Consider the following 22,540-nt stretch of genomic DNA (forward strand, 5'->3'; position numbering starts at 1 on the left):
TTTGCCTCTCCCTTAATCTCACCTGGTTTCATCATATCAATCATATTATGAAAAACGCTAATTGTACCTTGCGTCTTTCACGTCAAAGTATCGTTATGGCGCAAAGAAAAATTAGAACGCCGTACTTACATCACGGAAGTAGGACCCAAAATTGACGGCGCCTGTTACTTATTTCATCCTTATCGATGGAATTTAACTTACTCTCAAATCAATTCAAAATCATGTCGTGCGCTTCGCTACCTCCGACTAGTCTTAGCATGATTACAAAGACGGCGCCGAATAAAACAACACACGAAGAAAGGAGACACGAGACAAGCACGTAGGCGCGTGCTTGTGTCGTGTCTCCTTTCTTCTTGTCTTGTTTTATTCGGCGCCGTCTTTGTAATCATGCTTAACCAACTAGTCCACCAGCACATGCTCAGTAGTCTTAGCAGGACGTCGTTGAAGTGCCAACTATACCTACCTCCTCCTATTAAGCAGTGTCAAATTGCTTGCCTATGTTATAGGACAGGTTTTACTTGAACATTGCTATGTGTAACAGATTTATATCGTCGGCGGCCTACCACATGTATAGCACCTCCCCCTCAAATGCAGTTTATCCACCAAGTGCCAATGCCACCACTCCTCGGCCCTCATTTTCCCCGCACACTCCCCAGACGATTTTTTTTTCGCCTCCGTGGCCTGCACAATTTCCGAGCGCTTTCTTTAAATATTATTAAGGCAATTGTACTGCAAATGAATTATTCTTACGTTTTCTGCGCCTAGTACTGTATACGCCATGCAATATACACGATGTTTGGCTGTTCGATTATTCATAAAGTTCAAACGTACCAAATACCATGAAGACAAAATGAGAAAATGATGTCGAGTACAATTCCAACCCTTCAATTAAGAAGACAAAACTACCACCCACATTTGTAGGTTTACTTAGTATCCTCATGTTGACCACTGATGATTCTGTATACAGAACTGCGCTGTAACTAGGCACACATGGCGGCATCGGTGAGACTGAAAAAACACTTAGCCAATTTGCTACATCACCTAGATTATTTTTTCTTCGCAAGATTTTTGAATAGAATACTCTGACCAATCCCTATAGAGTGCATCTGAATCTACTTTTGTTTTCGTAAGCATTCATGTATAGCCATCCTGTAAGGACCGTATTGTGGTGTCATGTAGTGTGTACGAAAGAAAAAAAATGCGGTTGGAATCTATATTCAGCGAAGCTTCCTGTGAGGGCTTCGATAGTCGAAGCACGAGTACACGCACGCACGAACGAACGCAAACACACAAGAGCGAGCGCACACAAATTATACCGAGGCTTTTGGTAAGCTGAGTTGCTGACTACTAGCGAGAACGGCGGACGACTTGAACGCATCATAGTTTCAGAGGCAGCATGTATATACAAACGTGGTTCAATTCGATGCCATTCTATGCGCAAGAAGCGTTTGCGTCCAGCCGTGCAGCCGCGGTAATGCTCTCTGGATCTTGCTTCCGCCGCACGGCCGGCGCCGCCGTTACCTGGATGGATGGATGGATATTATGAGCGTCCCCTTTGGAACAGGGCGGTGGGTTGCGCCACTAAGCTCTTGTTACTATACTGCCGAATATCGTACCTAGGTTAAACAATGAAAAAATAAAACAAAACACTCTGAACTACCATGCCCAAAATTTCTGATCCCCTATTGCGAACTGTGCTTTTGTACGACCCCGTCTTTTGTCGTTTCCCTACTTTTCTTCCACCAATCTTCCAGTCGCCTCTTACTAATGTCTATTGCGGATATGTTTCCTTTACCACTGCTCTCTCTGAACCCAAGGGCTTTAAGGAGGCCAGTGGTGCATAAATCGACCGCTGGGTAGACGTCTTCACATTCTAATAAAACATGCTCCGTAGTTTCCCTAGCTTTAGCGCAGCAAGCCCATGCTTCTTCTTCCTTCTTATATCTCGCTTTATAGGTGCGTGTTCTAAGGCATCCCGATCTCGCTTCGAAAAGTAATGAGCTTCCCTTTGAGTTATCATAAATGGTTTCTTTCCTGATTTCGTTTTTTCCTCTTAAGTAGTTACTCATGGCAGGTTTCTTTTTCATTGCCGCCACCCATGAGATTAATTCAGCCTCTCTGACTTTCCGCTTGGCCTTCTTTGTTGCTGTGTTGTCGACCCTACAGGCTGCATAGCTGCTGGTAAGCTTCCTAGTTCTCTTCCTCCACTGTGAATCAATGTTTTTCCTGTAGAGATACCTGAACACTCTCCCAGCCCATTTACTTTCTTCCATATTCTTCAGCCGTACTTCATACTCAATGTTACTGCGAGCTTCCCTCACTTCAAAACTAGTCCAGCCCATATAACTTTGCACAGCTTCATTTGTGGTCTTCTCGTGAGCGCCCAATGCGAGGCGACCCACTGACCTTTGGTTCCCGTCGAGTCCTGATTGTACCCCTGATTTAAAGCAAACAACTGCATTTCTAAAAGTAAGTCGTGGAACCATTACACCTTTCCACATATCTCGGAGGACCTCGTACCTATTGTATCCTCATAGCGCTCTGTGCTTCATTATGGCTGCATTTCTCTTCCCCTTTACTGTTATGGTTTTTTCCCTGTGTTTCCATATATTCATTGCCTTCGTTTATCTATATAGCAAGGTATTTATATTCTGTTACCCGAGGTATTTCTTGGCCCTGTATCTCCACTGTCTGTTCACTGTTTTCATTGAATACCATAACACCTGATTTTCTAACACTAAATTTCACACCTAAATTGTTGCCTTCCTGTCCACAGATATTAGCCAGACGTTGCAAATCACTTTGCTTGTTAGCTAGCAACACAATGTCGTCCGCATAAAATAAACATGGGAGTTGCCGCTCTATTACTGTACCCGCCTGTTTGCATGAGAGATTAAACCCTATATTACTTCCTTCTAGCGCCCTCTTCATCCTCAGCATGTACATCATAAACAGCAGCGGGGATAAAGGGCACCCCTGCCTGAGTCCCTTGTTGATATGAACTTTCTCCTCGCTCCTCATCCCTTCCCATTCAACGCAAACGGTATTTTCTAGGTAAAACTCTCTCAAAAGCTGTAGACAATCGTTACCTAAGCCTTCCCCTTCCAGAATATCCCACAGAATGTTGCGGTCTACGTTGTCGTAGGCTCCTGTAATGTCTAAAAAGGTCACATACAACGGTCTGCTTTCTGCTTTTGATATTTCAATACACTGAGTAAGAGAAAACAAGTTATCATCCAAACGCCTACCTATTCTGAAGCGATTCTGAAGCTCTCCCAAGATGCCATTATTCTCTGCCCATGCTTGAAGCTTTAATTTGATTGCCTGCATTGCTAGCGTGTATATTACCGATGTAATGGTCAATGGTCTATACGAGTGAATTCTGTCTTTCTCCCCCTTACCTTTATAAATTAAATTCATTCTACTTTATCGCCAACTGTCTGGTATTTGTCTATCATTTAAAGTGTTTTCCACTGCTTTCGCCAGAGCTTCCTTACATTTTGGTCCTAGTTCATTTATCAGCCTAACGGGAACCTCGTCTAGCCCTGTGGCTGTGCGCTTAGGAAATCCCTTGCATTTACCTTGCTGTGAATGCGGGCGCCATCTGGTGCAGCTTCAATGAACTACACGCCGCGCGCGTGCTCCGCGGTGATTGGTTGGCCGATACGGCAAGAAAACAGCGAGGCCGCAGCTTCCACGGCCATGAAGCTTTTCAAAAAAAATTACATAACCCATCCGTAAGTATGCAATGAGACTGATAATTAAACTGTCGTACCTCATCTGGAAGTTCTGCATACTCCAGCTGGCGTTCAAGGGCAACCACAATCTGCGTGATGCCAAGCAGTGCCGTGCACAAGGAAACCATGATGATTGGGATCTGAAAAATAAACTTGAGATCATCGGTGCTCCGACGAGAACGTCCTGAAGGAATAAGTTACAGACAACGTGAACTACAAGGTGAGGATAGCGGAGGTCAACTATTGAATTCAAAAGTGTGTTTAGTGCAGAGAACAGCCCACAAGCATACCGAAGGAACTAGTGGTGCAACCCACATTATGGTATGCCTCAGTTTAGCAGAATAGTGGTTTACTTCCTATGGTGGCAAAATTTGATGGTTTTCAAAAACTAACATGAATGTGCACACAACCTAACTATGTACGCTTGTAGCTGCATATGGCAGAGCAGAAGACACCAGCTCTTCATGTAATTTCGGCCAAAGTGTTTTGTTTAAACAGGCGTTTGCTTTGAGGCGATAGCCAAGGAGTAAAGAAATGACCAGCAGGGACAAACATAGGCTGTGTTGGCTGTAGACGGCTAGATAGAGTGCAAAACGAAAAGGGGCCTTCTCAAATGTGCTTATGGTTCTGACGAAGCCGGCAGAGAAGGCAGGTCCACAAATTCACCAACGAAATTGATCAAAAAGAAGTGTGACTGGGCCGAAGACAAGATACATGGACCCAAGATGCTAAAATCAAGGTTTTACCACAGCATCAAAATCAAGAGCGATGCAGGCTTCATTGCGGCCCAAACAAGATGGCATGGCACCGGAGCCCTGCCTGAAAACTGTGGATAGTTCGGCCTCGCGCAAGACATAGTGATTAGGATTTATTTTGGACTTGAAGTAAGCCATGTTTTTTTTTATACGGCGGCAGGTTTGTACACACAAAGTTTTTAAATATGCCGTTAATACTTCCTTGTCTTTTGCTTCCTTGCTATTGCAATACTGGTTCCACAAATTGCTAGTGCGCAAGACTGTGAAACCACACGTTCATTTCACCGGAAACAGTGTTTTCGATAAAATTTATAAGCAAGACAGTCAGCTGAAATATTTTTGACAAGTTATGCTTAAACAGGCCCTCCGAGACTGCCTCATTAATTTCCAGGCTTGGTTAAGTGCTCCGGATGCTGCCTAATATATGCTATGCCGTGTGGATTGTGAGCTAAGTGACTGTGAACGCTTAGTGAAACCTTTTCGCGTTCACCTAGAAAGCTTTGCATTAAAATGGCAAGCAGCGCTAGCCGTGATGAGGACTGTTGTCAAAAGCTTGACTCTAGCCTGAGACGTCCCTTGTCGATCACCCAAAGTGTCCGTCGCCCTGCGAACTTTCTGCCTTCTCTAAGCAAACAGTGCCTACTAGCACTTAACGGGCCGTTTTAATGTCGACTTGTTCTGTCAGGATTACGGACTAAATGATTTGTGAACGGTTTTAGAATTTGCGTGGGAAAATTACGCACAACTTCCACGTGAGCAAACAGGAGGCGAAAGGTTGATTAAAGGCGATCAACGAGTGCGAGAGCGCAGCTATCTCCAAATGCACAATGCAAGGGAAGCCACGGGTAGCGCCACCTTTCAGCATGCTTTCTTGACGTGCGTGAATGCTAAGAATGGGAAGCGCAAAATTTGCACAGCGTAAAGCATTACCTAGTGACAGCAGTCAGCCAGTGATAAACGGTAACCGGAAAACGATAAACCGTGTACCGGCACGACAAGAAATAAATAAATAAATAAACAAATAAATAAATAAATAAATAAATAAATAAATAAATAAATAAATAAACAACGTGACAGTAACATGAGCCGCAGAAGTCAAATACTCTATGACTCATGCGAAGTAAGGGCAATCCATTCATTTACCTACGTAAAACCCATACGCTTGCATCAGTACATCGAGTAATGAGAATTATTGTTGCTTCATACTTTCTTCCAAGAATTTCTGTGTCACAGAAGAACGCCTGCAATTTATTGTAGCTAAAAACGATGCCTCAAGATGTCTGCACTGGTGCTCTCGTTTGTCACGCGAATTATTCTTGAATGCGACTTACGGCCAGAGAGGAGTTGAGAACGAGACCCGCGGTGCTGGGATCCTCACCGATGGCGAAGGCGAGCGTGGCCAGCACCACCACGAGTCCGCAGGCGGAGCTGAAAACCCGCGTGAGCCGCACGCAACCCACGCTCGCCAGGCACAGCCGCAGGTTGGCGTCCGCCAGGCGGCAGAAGCGTGCCAGGAAGCGCCGCGTGGCGCCGTGGGCGCGCACCACGCTCAGCGACTCGGCCGTCTCGTTCACGTGCTGCAGCAGGCGGGACAGGTGCGCGTTCTTGGCGAACCGCGCCGAGTTCACCGCACGCGGCAGGTACCTCTGCAGAGAAAAGGGCGCGCTTCGCTCTTAAAACAGCGTCGCTGGAAAAACACTCGAAAGGAAGGGAAAAGCAGGCGCTACAAAGCGCATAGGCTTCGGCAAAGAAAAGCGTTCATCGCACCGGAAGTATACAGTTTTCAACAGAAAGACGCGAACACTCTTAGCAACCACGAATAATGCCTCATGATGACGACCAAGCAAGGATTGTCGTGATTATTTACGGTTGTCCTCGTCATTCCCGCATTTAGCTATGGTTTCGGTAACCCGAATAACCATGACAAATACCTTTAGGGCAGCATTGGTGGCAGAGTTTTCTACCACAGTAGCACGCAAAGAGGCGATCGTGCACCTTTCTGATTCCATCAATGTTATTGGCGTGTACCCGCATATGGTGTATCATCAAAGAGTATGCTGCACTGAAAATAGCCTTAACACAATAACACAGAAAAACGGTTCACCCACGATTACGATACTCCTTAATTCAAAATTTCAGCGCAGCTGTATACGTGTTTGAATTGGGCGATATATTGGCGGGGTCAGGCATTCTGTCTCGTGCGGCACGTTGCAAACGGAGTGAAGTGCGGCACCCACTGCCTCGCCAACCGCGAGATCGCGAGAAGAAGCGCGTGGGTAACACGTGGGCGCGATTCACAGCAGCCGTCGCAGACAACCTCCGCTTATGGAGCACTTTGTTTTCATACAGACGACTTGCGCTACTCTGGCGCCATCTCGTTGCCATCGTCGCCGGAAAGCCCCTCGTGTGCGGCGCTTTGTTTCGCATGCTTTCGCCATACCCTCTTTCCCAGCTCTTTCATTCCTCGCTGCGTTCGCTCACACCTTTTGGTGCGCTCATTCGCTCGGTTACGAGGTAGGACGCCGACGCTCGCCGCAAGAAAGCACGCCTGAAAGACCTGCGCTAGAAAATGTTACAGAAAAACTCGCCTGACAATGACATTCCGCGGTAATACGATTAGCATTCGAACAATGTAGCGAGCCACTGTGTTTCTCAAGTCACGCTGATTAAACACCTGTAAATGAATCTTCCGGATGACACCAGTTTCGAGATAATATTTTCTAAAGTGTGGACGAAATACATTCGCGTTCCGATTGCTTTTGTGCTTCAATGCGTAAAGAGCGTTTGGTTAGAAAATCGACTCGCTATCTCTGGCCTGCGAAGGTGGATTTCCAGCGAGGCTGTTGAAAAACACCACTGCAACGGCTGAGGGGGTATCAAATACTTTATTACATTAGAGCAATGGTAACAATGGAAATCATGCTCCTTTCTTTCTTTATCTCTACTTTGTTATCACTTTACCTCCCCCTCCCCTCTTTCCCGAGCGTAGGATAGCAAACCGAATCTTCCCCTCTGCTTAACCTCCCTGCCTTTCCCCTTTGCTCTATCTCTCTCTCTAGTGTAATGGTAGTATTGGGAGTAATGGTAATTTTGGCAGCATGCCACCGCTGGTCGTATTGCCGTTTCTTTTTCCCTTTGCCACTCGTCGTATTAACTCTGCTCCTCTGGAGTTCTAACTATGCGTTGCGTACCCATAGCGGTGCGACGAGTACAATGAAATCAGTTGTTAGGCTGTTTATTTTATGTACGAAAGGCTAGAGACGTCAATCCCCCCGTTGCAAGCTGCAGTCGCCGCGGCAGCTTCCGCAGCGGTAATCTTTATCGGAAAACGTATGCGGAGAGCACTACGTGCTTCGCATTGTTCTCAGGAGTGCCTTATTGTGCGGTTCGGATGCTTGTTATTAGCTTGTTCTTTATTGAAAAGAATGGTGTTCCGTATGTTGTATGCGTGATTCCAAAGAATGCATGCAGTTTTCGCGTCACCTTGCTGAGTGCTTGCAGCCTCTGCCTTACGGCGGTTCGAGCCACTGCTCCTGGCCCTGCACTGCCGCCGGGATCCGGCCACATTTTTGTTAACGGACACGGACACGAAAAATGCCGACCACCAAGAGGCTCACAGCTTCGCTGTAAAAGTAAGTGGAACTGCAGTGCAATTATACGGCGAGTCTGATGGCCGTATAAGACGCAAGAAGACGGACGCAAGCGCTAGGGTTCCATCTCGGCTCCTGCTCTATTGAATGATTTCGGCAAGATTTTCGCCTCTAATCTCCATCATGTTGTTACCAACGCGCGTCTAAGGGGAAGAGGATCACATCGATATCGGACTTTCTCCGGTGGGTGGCCTCTTTTCGATTTTATGAACGTTTTTGTGCCCGGACCACGCCGCCGCCTTTCTGGCCCTAACCACAAGCCTAGCCCGGCACAGCGCCGATCGGCGCCACCAAGTGTAGCTGGAGCAACAATTTTGAGATCTCAGTGACTATGCAGGTGACGGTTGAAGGGGAGTATCTTCCTCCTGAAGAATTTTCACGAGAATTTGGATGACAGTCGGCAGTTTCCAAGCGTATGTCCGTCAAGGCGGACTCTGCCGACCGCCCTAGCGGCGGCATATGGGGGAATAAAGCTAACGCCGGCACCTCATTCAGAACTCAGGAAGATGGAAATAAGCTCAAGAGCAAAATCATCAGGGCGTCACGGATGCCTCCCATGCCCAAGGAACATGCCAAAATTATCATACGATCCCACGGAGGGCTAAATATTGCCAAGACAGGACCGAGCGTGATCGGTAAGGCGATCGTGGAAGCGGCGGGTCTTACCCCTACGCAGATAAGCTCGGACATCATTTGTCCTAGCATACAACAAAACATTCTGGTGGCCAGCACGCCCAACCGAGACAACGCTTCAAAATACAGAAGAATCAGGGCAATTCATGTGGCTGGAAGAATGTTTGAAGTCAGTGCATAGGAGGCCGCCCCCACACCACGCGTAAAGGGGTGATCAGACACATCGACCTCAACCATAGTCCATCGGACCTGGAACGTAACATTGTCAACGAGAGAAACCCGCTGGCCTTGGCGGTCAAGAGAATTAAGAACACAGGCGCAATCATCATTGCTTTCGAAGGACTCAAGGTTCCGAACTTCGTATGCTATGGCCCAGTCCTTGTGAAATGTTTTCTTTACCGCAAACAAGTCGATATTCGCTACGCGTGCGGCAAACTCGGCCATCGTGTCGACGTTTTCCCTACTCCCGAAGAGTCCACCTGCAGAGGATGTGGGCAGTCAACCCGGACGATCCACACCAGTGCATGCCAAAGTGTGGGTTGTGCGGGGGCCCACACCCTACGACGGACAAAACGTGCAAGGAGAGATTCCAGATCCCGTACGACGTCAGACGGAGACGATGGGAGAGTGCGACGGTGGAAGCTTCGACAAATGGGGCTTCGTCAACACCACATAGCAGCGGCAGCAGGAATCACTTCGAGCAACCCCCACCGCAAGAGCCTAGAGGGCGCTCCCGATCCAGGGGACGCTCTCGCTCCAGAGGGAGCCCCCGGAGTCGCTCTCGATCCAGAGGGCGCTCTTGTTGCAGAACCAGGACCAGATCACGCTCCAGGGGTCGCTCCGGATCCCGGCGCCGAGGCAGTCAAGTCCAGTTCAAGTCCTGCTCGAGGTCTTGCTCCAGGGATCGTCGAGCAGATTGCTACCCGACCTGGGCCGACCGAGTTTGAGGAACGCCGGAAAAGGTAACGCGGGGCTCACCGCCAGAGCATGGTAGAGGTAACAACAGACTAGCACAACTAGCACAAAAACGAGATGATGAAGAACACAATAGGTCGACTGATGACAGAAATTGCCGAGATTAAGAAGGGCAGTCAACCCGTCATGGCTGACAAGCAGCCAGCCACTCCCCAGCCAATGAAAATCCCCATGGTTGAGAAGAGCGATACGGATAAGCAACCGGCCGCTCCCCAGCCAGTGGAAGTCCCCATGATTGAGAACATCGATACAAAGAGGCCCGCTAAAAAGAGGGCAATCGCTAACGAGCAAGAAAGAGCGCCAGGAAGGAACAAATCAGAGATTCGTGAGTTGCTCTCCGCTCTCAGTGACAGCATTAAGCAGATAAATTAAAAGTTCTCGCTCTTCCAAAACAATATGGCTGCCATGGAGGAGCGCACTAATGAGGGGATCAGCAAAATTGAATCCTTCTTAGAAAACGTTGTAGCACCTGTGCTGGTACCTAAAGCTCCTACATCCCCATCAACAGCATCGACTATTAACAGCTCGGGGGTGATCGGCCCTCCGAAGGTTAGCACAGCAACTCAAGAGCAATAGGATGGCCACTCAAACTAGCTCATTCAAGATGTGGCAATGGAATTGCACAGGTTTCCTTCCCAAGAGGGCTCCCCTGCAACAATATATTCGCTCACATGCAGGGAAGCCAAATGTTATCATTTTACAAGAAACATTAACATCTAACGTCACGCTGTCTAGCTACAGGCCCGTAGCAAAGCACGAAGAAGGACGGGGGATCGCCGTACTGGTTAGCAAGAAGCTGACCCACATCACTCACGACCTTAAGGTGAGCGCAAGTAAAGTCGAATACGTGATGATAGAGATTATCCCTAGCCCAACGAACCGCGAAAGTATATTCATCCTGAATGTCTACAGTAGTCCCAAAGCTCCAAGACAGCGCTTCAAAGCCCTAATCACCAAGGCCACGCAACTAGCGCGCGACTCCCCTTTGATCATAGCTGGTGACTTCAATGCGCCGTACCACACTTGGGGCTACCCATATAACACTAACAAGGGGGGAGGACCTCTGGCGGGAGGCTATAAACCTAAACTTGATGCTAGTGACAGACCTAGCGTTCCCCACCAGATGCGGAACATCGTCGAGCCGTGACACGACACCAGATCCCACCTTTGTCAGGAGCATTGCAGCGGTCAAGTGGACGAACCTCGGGGTAGATTTTGGTAGCGACCATTATATCTTGGCCACGCACCTCCAAGTCGAGCAGTAGAGACAGCGCATGTTGAAGTACACAGACTGGGACAAATTTCGCAAAATTAGGGAAGAGCGAACGGAGAGTGAGAACAAGCCTACCCTCGAACAATGGGCTGTACAGGTTAGACACGACATCGAAGCTACCCCCAAAGAGGTTTGTACCGACCTCCCAGTGGAAAAGATGGACAGCCGTCTGGCTCACCTGTTGGAGGCCAAGCAGTTCCTCCTCGCCAGGTGGAAAGGACAACGGCTCAACCTCAGGCTCGAAAAAAGATATCGGAAATCAACAGAACTACAGAGGAACACTGCAGAGCCCTCTCTAAACCGCAATGGGATGAGGTGTGTAACTCGATCGACGGGCAGATGCGCAAGGGGGGCACCTGGAACTTCCTAAAGCATCTCCTCGACGAGACGAACACTAAAACCAACCAATGCAACACACAGGCGCGCATTCTACACACAGCCAAGCGAGAATATTCGAGCAAGGAAATTTTATCCAAACTCGTGAAGAAGAACCTATCAGTCGCATCGGGCCCTACACCACCTTCCCCTGACTACGAAGGCTCCGAGAACCCTGAGCTCGACGCAGAATTCGGGATTGAGGAGATCAGGCAGGCGCTCCACGCCCTCAATGGCAGATCGGCTCCGGGTCCGGACAAGATTACAAACAAAGCTCTACGGAACCTGGACCAGAAGTCCATCGAATACCTAACGGACATCATTAACCAAGATTGGAGCAGTGGTAAAGTCCCGGAAATGTGGAAATCGGCCAACAAAATTCTCATCCCCAAGCTAGGCAAGCCGCCCAGCCTCGATAACCTCCGCCTAATTTCGCTCACATCGTGCGTGGGGAAGGTTGCTGAGCACGCAATCCGAAACAGGCTTTCACGATACCTGGAGGACCACGACATTTACCCACACATGATCGGCTTCAGGGTCGGACTCTCGATGCAGGAAGCGATGAAGCTCATCAAGCATCAAATTATTGACTGTAATACGTGGGACACGAGAGCCATACAAATCTAGATCTGGAAAAGGCCTTTGATAACAGTGTTCACTCGTCCGTTTTAAACACAATCTCGAGCCTTAACCTGGGGAGGCACTTTCATTCCTACACGAGATCTTTCCTGTCAGACAGAGAAGCCACCCTTAAGATCGGGGACCTGACTTCTGACATGATCAAGCTGGGGTCTAAGGGGACGCCAGAAGGGGCAGTCATATCCCCAACCCTCTTTAACCTCGTCATGATTGGACTATCCAGGACACTCTCTGCTATCGACGGTATCAGTCATACCATATACGCAGACGACGTTACCATCTGGTGTACGGGAGGTAGTGACGGACAGGTAGAGACGGCCCTGCAAGAGACGATTGATGTTACTGATAGATACCTTGAGTGCACGGGTCTTCGGTGCTCACCGCACAAGTCCGAACTGCCACTTTATCGACCCAAGCGCAGAGGCACGAAACCAAAGGGATGGAAGCCACTCGCCGAATGCGACATAAAACTGCGCACGAACGACGGAGGCTATATTGCTAGGGTGGATGCTATCCGGATCCTTGGCATGATGGTAGAGTCGAGTGGTTCAAACAACCAGACAGTGCTGCGACTCACTAAGAAGACGGACAATGCCATCAGACTAATCAGAAGAGTGGCCAACCGCCAGCAAGGCCTCGGAGAAGATAACCTTGTGAGATTGGTACATGCGTTCGTAATGTGTCATTTCACTTACGTCGCGGCCATGCACAACTGGCAAATCTCGGAGCGGGATGAGCTCAGCGCATTAATTAGGAAGGCAATCAAGAGAGCTCTCGGCCTACCCATATACACTCACACGGAACGCTTACTTCAACTTGGCATGCATAACACGCTAGAGGAAATAGCGGAAGCAGAGGAGAGGGCCCAGTTCGTCAGGCTATCTATCACACAAGCTGGACGACACATCTTACAGGAGCTGGGTATTCACCCCAGAGTAATCAAAAGAAAGCTCTGCAGCATCCCTCGAGAGCAGCGGGACTGCATCACTGTCGCCCCGATCCCACGAAACGTCCATCCAGAACACAACGTGGGAAGACGTCGGGCGCGCGCGAAGGCTCTCCTTCGCGCGCGCTTCGGAGAACAGCGGGCTTCGGAAAACAGTTTTGTAGACGCAGCGCGCCACGCCGACGGGCAGGCCTTAGCTATAGTTAGCGCAGATCATGAAGGGCAAATAACGAACGCAATCTCGATTCGGACGAGGCCCTCTGAGATCGCAGAGCAGGCTGCAATGGCCATGGCCTTATTGGACGACAAGAGGACATCAATCTACAGTGACTCGATATCAGCTGTTAGGGCATTTGCCAAAGGAACCATATCCGAGCTGGCCCTAGGGATACTAGGAAGCAAGGAGATCAAGCCCCACACATTCTGGTTTCCAGCCCACATGGGACAGATCGAGGGCGCCCCGCCCAACCTCAATGAGTCGGCATACGGAGCTGCGCGAGGGATCATCGACCGCGTAGCTGCCGGGCAGCGTGACGCTGGGCGTACTGACAATCGGGACTCTCCTTCATGGTACACCGAAATTACTAAGCACTTTTACTTGGCTCGGAGGATCTCACCCCCTACCACATTGCAAGCTCAATAGACCTCAGGCTTTGACACTAAGGCTTCTACAGACGGGGACATACCCAAACGCCCTACTTCTTTACAAGATGTACCCCGAAATTCAGACAACAAATGCATGTGCACTATGCAATGACTTAGCGAACTTTCCTCTCATGCTCTGGCGATGTGCCGCGTTACGCGGCGGTGAAAGCAACATTTCGCGGTCCTACACAGCCCCAACCTCGAAGAACAGCTATGGGCTGTCCAACGGGCCCGCGACGCGGCGGAGAGGCTCGGCCTTTCTGTCCCGACGTGGGAGCGGCCCGCTGCGCGCTTGCGCGCGCCCCGAAGGACCCCAATAAAGTTTTTCATCCATCCATCCATCCATCTGATGGCGCATATCTTCAAACTAGTGTCTTTGTGGAACTTCTTTCCGAATGGATGCGCTTTGCAAACTCACCGGCTAGAATTCGTAAATTGCACTATGTTCTGCAAAGTAATTAATTCAGGAAATAATCCGTGAATTTTATTTGATTACTTGAGTAGGAGTTTCTAATTCTCGTGCAAGTAATGTCCGCCTCTTTGATTAATCCAGCTCAAGCACTAGAATAATCTGCAACAGGCTGTTCTTAAAGATTCCGTAAAAACTTAAACACGATCTCCCTGTATACAGCCGACGTTGCTGTAGCTGGCCTGCGCGAGCTCGTCTTCTCCGTACCACCTTTGTAGATCAAGTTCACGTTGATCTCGCAGCATCCAACCTGAAATTGCTTTTTGGAACGTGCTTCATGATTGATTAGCTGTATTGGGATTTCAAAGGGCCCTGCGGCCGTGTGCTTAGGGTCACTTTCTTATGCCTTTTTTGCCGTAAAAAGGAATTGACGCGATACTTTTATTTCCATGGAAATTATATTGACACTCCAGGCGCATATTTGCCGTCGCCGTTGCATTGATGTACAGTGTAAAGTCCAAGGGTGATAGCACCGTCACCGCGCGTCGTGTGCTGTAAAGTGGGAATGAAAGCACGCGAGACGAGCAGAAGATCACGGCTCAATGTGGCGTGCGCGAAGGAAGAAAGCGGAGAGCAAACGCACCGCCTTCCGTCGCGCGAAAGGCTGCTGGTTGACGGGCAGCGGCGTTGTGCTCAGACAGCAACTTGCTATTACGCGACCGGTGCAAGAGGCTGAATCACGGCTCAATCTCGCCCGCCGCGTATGGAGGAAAGCGGGTAGGCAGCGCGGGAGGGAAGGGGTGCGGCTTCGATCAGCCAACAAGTGCGTACTTTGCACGGTCGTATCTCGCGAAAGGGATCTGCAGACGGCTCATGCAATTGTGCGTGCTGTGTTCTCGCCGCTCCTGCGTTGAAGCGATAGACCGCACGAAGATCACTTCGCTTGCTGCTGCTGCCGGCCTTGCTCACACCAGCGTTTTGACAGCGAGTGTCTGCGCTAATCGAGTGTGATGTGCTTATGTTGCGCTTAGCGCGCTGACACCGTGCTCAATAATTCAATGAGTAAGCGAATGTTTTTAAGTGTATATGGCCGAGAAAACTTCTGTCGTTACTTTGTATGGCTGTCTACTAATTTGCTATCACAATCGATGCTTCGCCTGTCGGGCGAAACTGCGACTCTTTTATGTTAAATTTGATATCTCTGGCTTCTCTGTTGTTGCTGGATCTGTTTGAATCTGACCTACCCTCTCTTTCGTACCAAAATTGCCCCTAATAACGTATGTCGTGTGCCACAGCTCGCCATCTCCTTCGAAGATGTTACCGTCTTCATCGAATATAGATCTCTGCGAATTTTCATTATGAGCTCCGAGTGCTCTTACATGGTTGCGGAATCTCTTTGGTGCATCTTTGTCTCTTTTGCGAATGTTATGCACCCAACGTTCACTTGGCCATTTAATTTTCTCTTGCACAAGCTGACTTGCCACCCGTTTTCTGATTACTCTAGCACACGCTTTAGTGCGCACAATATCCACGACGTGGCCGCCAGTGGACGCACGTCTGTGAGCGTGTGGGGGGCGATTTCACAGACGGCCTAGGTCCACTCGTAAGAATTGATAAGAGGTTTACCTGTGCTACCCCTTGCACATTGTTCGAGCACCAGATGACTCCCCACTCGTTCAATGGACCGCATCCAGGTGCGTAATATTTTTCCCTACAGGACTTGTCTCCCGTTCCGGCTGCAAAGGACGTGGCTCACCCTTTTGGAATAGTGAGGGTTAATGCAACTTACACGGTGCGCGAAGGGTGTGGATGTAAACATCATGGAACACCGACATTTGGGCAAGTTGGTACTAGTTGAACTTGAAAGAGCAGTGCAAGACGACAAAGTCAGAAAGCAGGAAAGATACTGGTCAGCACAGTCGTGCGTCTTTGTCGCTTTCTGTCTTGCGCTACACCTCCCAGATTATAGAGCATGTTTGGGGCCGTCTGAAAGTGAACGTTCCGGATAATTTTCCGAGGACTTGGCGGGCTCCGACCAAATGTGGGAAGCAGTAGCAAGAAAGTGGAAGTGCGTGCAGCGTCACGCCACCTTCATCGAGTCTCTTGACGTGTCTCTGCCTCAGAGACCGTCATTCAAGCCGGCAGTTGCATGACGACTTATTACGCTCCCCGATGCACAAAGAAAAAAAAAAAAACGACCATTCATCGGGACGATGCTGCTGCCCTGTTTTATGCGCTTTATAATTTTTTGTTACATTTGGCAAGCGCGAATAAAGTTGTTTTCGACTTACCCTGACTGGCAATTTTTTTTTCTGCTTTGCAATGCAAAGGATGACGCAATGTGCTGCAAGTGTTGCAATGAGGTTTTGCAATTACTTAATTGGTGAACCTTATTATTCGAAATAATTCCTATTGCGTTACGTAATGTAATCTTAACTAATCATAATTAAGCTTAGGTCATCTCCATTCAATTTAATTATTCATGATTAACATTATTCAATATAATGTTAATCAAACAAAATCTGGCTTAATTTAGCCTTACTTACTCTACATTATGCTAGATAAGCAATTAATAAATACAGTCATTATTAAGTGATTAATAATTTATAACAATTATTCCATCTACGTTAGGATTTCTCACCCTCATGAGCCCTAAGGAGTCTTACTTCGCCTTAATTTCATTGTAGTGAATCTTATTAGTGTTTGTTAACCTTAATTACTCTTAATACATCTTTAGTGCTTACTATATGCAGTCATATTGACAATTCTCTGTAGCCATACGTAGTCGTAAGGCATTCTCATATAGAGCCCATAAGACCCCATGTGTACCTTATGGAGCGCATTGTGTCACGCTTTACAGACTGACGGACGGATTTCCCAGGGAAGTAGCTATAGAATATTTCGCTTCAAGACAGTGCTACCGTTGGCCACGCTTCAGTGCACAAAGCTACCAGTAACCACAATATCAGACAGCGTTATCAATGTGCGCTGGCGAAGTGAAGTTCTACAATTTGTATAGAAAGACGCGTGGTGGCAGTGTCAACGGTTATTAGAAAAGCGTTCCCCTTTCCACTTTGTTTCCGACGGCGGCCGTATCGCCCGTAGAAGCCTTCGAATAGATGCTACCAAAGGTACAGTGACTCTAATTGCCAGGCTTTCGAGACGCGCTCCAGTGTTCCCACTCATATTTCTCACTATAGTACGGTTGAACTCTCCATAAACAAGACACAAGACAGCAGCACGCAAGGGGTGTACAGACCATGCCGAATGCAAAGACGGCCGCGACGGCAGCGCTGATGCCGAGCACGGCCAGGCGCTCGGTGCCAATGGCGGCCACGCGGGCGACGGCCAGCAGGACGTTCTGCACCGCCTGGCGTGAGTGCGATGCGAGCCGCGTGTCCAGAGTGCTCGCGTCGGCCGTGAACCGGTTCAGTATGCGTCCGCGCGGGGTCGAGTCGAAGAACGCGACGGGACTGTGCAGCACTCGGTCCAGCATGTCACGGTGCAGGAGTCGCGACAGCCGGTTGGCACCCAGCGCCACCAGCACGTTGCCGGCCGCACGTGACAGTACTGCAGTAAGCAAGGCGCGGCCGGTGAGTGTAGAATTACGAGTACGGTCGCATCACGGACAACACTGGTGAAATAGGAAATAGACTGAAAACTTGGTGAAGTCAATCTGTTGTGCAATATGTCATACTGACGTATTATTGTACATCAGTATTATCGAACACGCCTAAAGCATTCGTGAAACTGGAAGGTTACAATGCTCTAATTTCAGGCTGCGGTCTCGTTACGCATGAATGGTACTGCTGACAATACACCTACTCAAATATGATAGAACTGCGTGATAGTTAACACCTGAACACTGAATTAATGCTAACATTTTCGAAACTATTAGCATATTTCACCCCTTAACTTCTAAAGTAAAAGAAAATAGTGACTGAACTTAGCAGACCAAGCTAATGGTAACCGAACAAAAGAATAGCGTTCATATTTTTGCTCGCGCCTAGGCTAACGACAAAAGAAAACTTTGTTTCATAGAAGCCACAGCGTATTTTGATGGGCGATAAACAATAAAAACATATAGAAACTACAAATCTTGCTTAAGATTGAGTAAAAAAAAATTGAGAGCCATTTTAGCATACGCTAGAGAGAATGAACGCGAAAGCCTGCTCACGCACGAGACATTCATTAAATTACGTGACATTCTCACCAGCAGCAGTAGTCGTGGGAACAAGGAAGCGCCGCTAGGTCATACCTTTTTGCTTCGCAGGTTAGTCTTCGCTTCTATACGGCATTTGCCGCTTCTGTTTGGTGACACCTGCTGCTGCGAAGGCTACTCCCGTGGTTTTTTAGCGATGCCTAGTAATGCAGAACTTGCTCGCGACTTTGACACCTTTCCGTAAGAAATCACAAAAATACGTGCAAGTTTGCACGTGATCAACCACTTGTATGAAGAATCTAAGAAAAAATGTTACACTGTGAGTGCAGAGAACCAAATGCTCACGAAATAAAACGAAACGCTGGCTCAAAGGGTAGCGGAGCTCGAGCAGTATGCTCGTACAAACAATGTCGAGAAGAGGGATGTGCCGTCCACACAGGGGGAAAATTGTGTCGCGGTTCTGCGAAAAAAGGGCAATATTGGCTGCCCTGTGGCACCATGTGACTTAGAAACTGTACAGCGCCTCCCTGCGAAGAATGGTAAACACGTAATAGGCCGCTTCTCTTTTCGCAATAAACAGGATGAATTCGTAAGTAACGCCTAGAAAGCGCGACGCTACCACTCTCGGATTCCCTCCGTCTGCAGAGACCAAGGTCTTTATTGCCGACCACTTAACAAAATACATCAAATGCTGAACAAGAGGAAATTCCCATTGTCGCACAAGTGCCGCATCAAAGGGCACGCACGTCATTTCTAACACGCGCAGCCTTTTGCCTCGTGGCTACGCAAACCTTCTCATACCTCATCATATAAACTCTCCAGACAATGTATTACTCCTCAGAATAACTCAAATGTTCACTAAATAACATCGGTCTCAACCATAAATCCCCGATACACATTACCAGACGTAGCCTCTCAAAGTACTATGATAACATGATATATTTGTTTTCTATTCTAAATAACCCTTTAGGTATCATCTGCCTCTCATAAATATGGGTGACAAACGCTGATAGCCAGCTCTTTGGTATTCCCGGATACACAATGGAAGTAGGTGTCTGTAAAGATGTTCGGTATCGTGGTTCGCAATTCTCCAAGATAACCAGCCATATCGCCGTCGCCATGGTCTTTCTTTCGTTTGCCCTAACGTTGCATCTGCATTTTTGGAATTGGATAAGTATTTTCTTTCAGCTAACAGTAGAAACCCAATATTTGGATGAGTATATCGGTCCCCATCATCTTTTTCCGCTAATATTTGTTTCCAACTAGATGCTATCATGAACATCAATGCAAACGAAAACAAAAATGTTCTTATCTTCGGTGACATGAACATAGATATTGTTACGGAAAGGAAGAAGCGTGCGTCTATTTAAGATGGCTTTTAATGGCTGGGCCAACAAGCGTAGAGCAGCGATAAAAAAACTACCCTCTTCCTCGTCGTCTCTCAGGCCACCATCATAGTCCTCTTCTTCACACATTACCAACTGTGACATCACCCCCGTCGGAAAAAGCACCTTATTGGTGCGGCTCATCTGTCCGAGAAAGGTAATGTTTGAGACGGCTGACGTGGATGATGTCAGAGAGAGGTGAAGGCACCGTGGCATCCAGCGGAGACACTTCATATGTGACAGGGGTCACCTGGCGAAGGATGCGGTAAGGGCCATAGTATCGCGAGAGGAATTTCTCCGAAAGACCAACCCGCCGAGTTGGATACCAGACTAGCACAAGAGCACCTGGTTCGTAATGCACGTCGTGATGGCGCTGGTCGTAACGGCATTTCTGGCGTGTCTGTGAAGCAGAAAGACGAATGCAGGCAATCTGGCGTGCTTGGGTCGCTGTGGCTATGACATCCCGAGTGTACTCTGTCGGCGAGTCGAGCGTGGTCGAAAGGAGAGTCTCAAAAGGCAAAGTTGGCTCACGGCCGAAGAGGAGATAGAAGGGGGAATAGCCAGCTGTGTCGTGGCGCGAGGAATTGTAGGCGAACGTGACAAATGGTAGAGCAATGTCCCAGTCGCGATGATCGGAGGAAACATACATTGCTGGCATGTCAGTTAATGTGCGGTTCAGGCGTACTGTAAGACCGTTAGTTTGAGGATGGTAAGCGGTAGTATGTTTGTGTTTAGTAGCACATGATCGAAGTAGGTCGTCGATGACTTTGGCAAGAAAGTGTCTGCCGCGATCGGTGAGAAGCTGACGAGGTGCACCGTGGTGCAAGATAAGGTCGTGAAGCAAGAAATCAGCGACGTCTGTAGCGCAGCTGGTCGGTAGGGCTCTAGTAATGGCATAGCGACTTGTATAGCCCGTATCGACGGCAATCCACCTATTTCCGTCATTCGACATAGGGAATGGTCCGAGAAGATCAACGCCAAGGCGAAAAAAAGGGTCGGCCGGTATATCCAAAGGCTGCAGCACTCCGGCAGGAGGCACAGCTGGTCTTTTTCGGCGTTGACACGACTCACACGCGGCAACATAGCGCCGAACGGAGCGGTTGAGACGGGGCCAGAAAAACCGTCGCCGAATTCGGTCATAGGTCCGCGTAACGCCAAGGTGTCCAGCGGTGGGAACGTCGTGCAGTTGCTGCAGTACAGTCTGTCGCAGATGAGACGAAATGACGGTCAGGAGCTCGGGCCCGTCGGGGTGCATGTTGTGGCGATACAGGACGCCATTTTGTAGCTCGAACATGTGAAGGGATGGGTCGGACGGATCAGAGAGCAGGCGTTCGATAATGGGCCGTAACGACTCATCGCCTCGTTGTTCAGCGCCAATGTCTTGCAAGGCAGAGAGCGAAAGAACGCAGATCGGTGCGACATCCACTAAGCCGTCCGGTACATCGACGGGATGACGAGACAAGCAGTCGGCGTCCTGATGTAGACGACCCGACTTGTAGACCACAGTGTATGTGTATTCCTGCAGCCGTAGGGCCCAGCGACCGAGGCGTCCGGTGGGATCCTTAAGGGAGGAAAGCCAACAAAGGGCGTGGTGGTCGGTTGTAACTGTAAATGGCCGACCATATATATAGGGTCTGAAGTTGCCCACCGCCCAAATGAGGGCGAGACACTCGCGCTCAGTAATCGAGTAATTGCGCTCTGCGGGAGAGAGGAGGCGGCTGGCGTAGGCGATGACGCGGTCGTGCCCATATTGGCGTTGAGCTAAAACTGCGCCGATGCCGTAGCCACTAGCGTCAGTGCGGATTTCTGTCGGAGCGGAGGCGTCAAAATGGGCGAGAACAGGAGGTGTGGTGAGCAGCGTGATGAACTGCGAGAAAGCAGACGCTTGTTCAGAGCCCCAACAGAAAGGAACGTCTTTCTTCAGTAGGTCAGTCAGGGGACGGGCAACATGGGCGAAATTTTCCACAAACCTGCGGAAGTACGAGCAAAGGCCAATAAAGCTGCGAACATCTTTGGCACAAGTTGGTACGGGGAAATTCTGCACAGCATGAACTTTAGCGGGGTCGGGGCGAATGCCTGACGAATCGACGAGGTGTCCGAGCATGGTTATTTGGCGGTGACCGAAGTGGCACTTGGACGAGTTGAGCTGCAAGCCAGCGGTGCGAAAAACAGAAAGAACAGATGAAAGTCTTTCAAGATGAGTCGCAAACGTTGAAGAGAATACGATGACGTCATCCAAGTAGCACAAACAGATGGACCATTTCAAACCACGCAAGAGCATGTCCATCATCCGTTCAAAGGTCGCCGGGGCATTGCACAAGCCAAAAGGCATTACCCGGAACTGATATAGGCCGTCTGGTGTGACGAATGCGGTCTTTTCACGGTCCATTTCATCCACAGCAATTTGCCAATATTCAGAGCGATGGTCTATAGATGAAAAATAAGTGGCACCGTGGAGACAATCCAGAGCATCGTCAATGCGGGGAAGTGGATATACATCTTTCTTGGTGATCGTGTTTAGATGACGATACTCAACGCAGAATCGCCAGCTGTTATCCTTCTTGACGAGAACAACAGGGGACGCCCACGGGCTGGAAGAGTGTTCAATTATCCCTTTGGCAAGCGTCTTGTCAACCTCGCTCTGGATAACGTGTCGCTCAGAAGGCGACACCCGGTATGGGCGTCGGCGAACAGGTGCTGCATCGCCGGTATTTATACGATGCTTCACGACCGTAGTTTGACACAAAGGGCGATCGTTCAGGTCGAAAATGTCGGAGTAGGACTCGAGGAGGCAACGGAGCTCTGCGGCTTGTTGGTTCGAGAGGTCCGGTGCAATCATCTTTGTAAAGTCGTCGGTCGGGGCTGATGTAGACGGCGGAGAATGAGCATTGGTCGAAGACGGCGCAACAGATAGAGCGGAAATGTGGCACTCGTGCGTCGGTGACAACGTGGCAAG

General features: G+C 48.9%; 2 protein-coding genes across 2 annotated transcripts in view; both read right to left on the minus strand.

Annotated features, from left to right (window-relative positions):
• LOC126529684 (multidrug resistance-associated protein 1-like) overlaps positions 1 to 9,219 on the minus strand; it is a 102,120-nt gene extending 92,901 nt beyond the window's left edge. The window contains exons 1-3 of the mRNA XM_055069891.1: positions 9,175 to 9,219; positions 5,824 to 6,138; positions 3,776 to 3,877 (exon numbers count right to left, since the gene is read on the minus strand). Of these exons, the coding sequence (XP_054925866.1) occupies positions 3,776 to 3,877; positions 5,824 to 6,138; positions 9,175 to 9,219 (462 nt within the window). The remainder of the gene's footprint in view (positions 1 to 3,775; positions 3,878 to 5,823; positions 6,139 to 9,174) is intronic.
• A 16-nt stretch (positions 9,220 to 9,235) lies between these two features.
• Positions 9,236 to 22,540, minus strand: part of LOC129384449 (ATP-binding cassette sub-family C member 12-like) — a 56,970-nt gene continuing 43,665 nt past the window's right edge. The window contains exons 3-6 of the mRNA XM_055069892.1: positions 17,297 to 17,607; positions 11,099 to 11,261; positions 10,916 to 11,041; positions 9,236 to 9,333 (exon numbers count right to left, since the gene is read on the minus strand). Of these exons, the coding sequence (XP_054925867.1) occupies positions 9,236 to 9,333; positions 10,916 to 11,041; positions 11,099 to 11,261; positions 17,297 to 17,607 (698 nt within the window). The remainder of the gene's footprint in view (positions 9,334 to 10,915; positions 11,042 to 11,098; positions 11,262 to 17,296; positions 17,608 to 22,540) is intronic.

This window comes from Dermacentor andersoni, chromosome 9, assembly GCF_023375885.2.
Source record: "Dermacentor andersoni chromosome 9, qqDerAnde1_hic_scaffold, whole genome shotgun sequence".
NCBI lineage: Eukaryota > Metazoa > Arthropoda > Arachnida > Ixodida > Ixodidae > Dermacentor > Dermacentor andersoni.